Here is a 1,309-nt window from a genome sequence, read left to right as displayed (position 1 = left end):
TATTATGATTTATTTGTGTATGCATACTATTGGGCACGTTTTTTTTTAATACAGACTGACAATCAATATTAAACGATTGCTTAACAGTATAAAAAATATTTAGTATTTATTTTTTTATGACTCTAATAAATGTTAGTAAATATATTAAATAATATTATAATTATATTCATAATCTTCGAAGGAAATTAATGGGTTGATATTATCTAACTAATTATTAGTTATTTAATTTTTTTTCCGTAGCACAATTACATCTTAACTTCGTCCTTATAATTATTTTATATTATTAATATTCCGTCAATAATACAAAATAAACAATATATGTATAATATTTAAAAGGAGTATTAAGCTCAAGTCGTAGATGTAGGTATCACTAAAGTATTACTTGGTAGTAGGTATATTTCAAAATTAGCGCGGTATAACATGATATATAAAAATATAGTACCTAATATTATATTATAAAATATATAATGATATGTTTTGCAGTTTTATACTTAGAGCTAATTAAAAAAAAAAAAAAAAGGGTAGTTAAAAACCGATGACCTAAACGTGGTACTGAAAAACAAATGCATTCAAACGTTGCAAAATGCAATTCGCAAATTTCTCATTGGACATAATATTATAACTACATTATCTCTAAAAGCACACTATATTGGTAATAAGTCTGTGGACTACCTAGGTATACCTACGTAGAATAATAAAAACAAGTCGTATCAATATACTTATGTTGTATTTTTGAAAATATCGATTCTAGTGTCATTTATAAATATCGTCAAAGTGTTTCATTTGATCCGTTTAATCAGTCAAGGTCGCGGCCCTAGGTACCTTTGGTCAACTCGTGGTATCCAGTTTTCACTTGCGAAAAATTCCCTTTGCCCAACTCTCCGCTTAGCTTGTACAGGCCGATCCTCTTTCCTACGGCCGTGTCGGTCTGCCATTTCCGGTCGTTGTCCAAGTTGTCGATCGCCTTTCGGTAAGCTAAAATCGGTACAACGAAAACTTTGAACGAAACGCCGTTTGTGTATAATATATAGAGTTCTACGTATATGATGTGTAGCTATGGCATTTATATATTATTATATTAAAGTACCTATTATTGGTATACGGCATATTTGTGCGACGGTGGACTTACCTGTTAACTTTGTTGGAGACGCCTTCTCCTCGGAAGACTCGCACAAGGTCATCGTCGTAACGTCATCGCGTGTTCTCTGAAACAAACCAAAACACTCAATAATAACATAATATTATATGTAATACACTAATACACACATTCGCACTGTTCGCGATCCTGCCCTTCTCCTATTATCGTTAT

At 31.3% G+C, this 1,309-nt stretch overlaps 1 protein-coding gene across 1 annotated transcript; it reads right to left on the bottom strand.

Annotated features, from left to right (window-relative positions):
• Positions 1–708: 708 nt before the first annotated feature.
• On the bottom strand, positions 709–1,264 carry LOC100570085 (serine/threonine-protein kinase NIM1-like). The gene is made up of 2 exons (XM_029492761.1): positions 1,130–1,264; positions 709–975 (listed from the first exon to the last, which is right to left on the bottom strand). The coding sequence occupies exons 1-2, from the start codon at positions 1,179–1,181 to the stop codon at positions 815–817; spliced, it is 213 nt and encodes a 70-aa protein (XP_029348621.1). The 5' UTR covers positions 1,182–1,264; the 3' UTR covers positions 709–814.
• Between the last annotated feature and the right edge of the window lie 45 nt (positions 1,265–1,309).

Source organism: Acyrthosiphon pisum, unplaced genomic scaffold (assembly GCF_005508785.2).
Source record: "Acyrthosiphon pisum isolate AL4f unplaced genomic scaffold, pea_aphid_22Mar2018_4r6ur Scaffold_9885;HRSCAF=10486, whole genome shotgun sequence".
NCBI lineage: Eukaryota > Metazoa > Arthropoda > Insecta > Hemiptera > Aphididae > Acyrthosiphon > Acyrthosiphon pisum.
The sequence above is the reverse complement of the archived record's forward strand: the minus strand, read 5'-3'. Positions and strand labels throughout refer to the sequence as shown.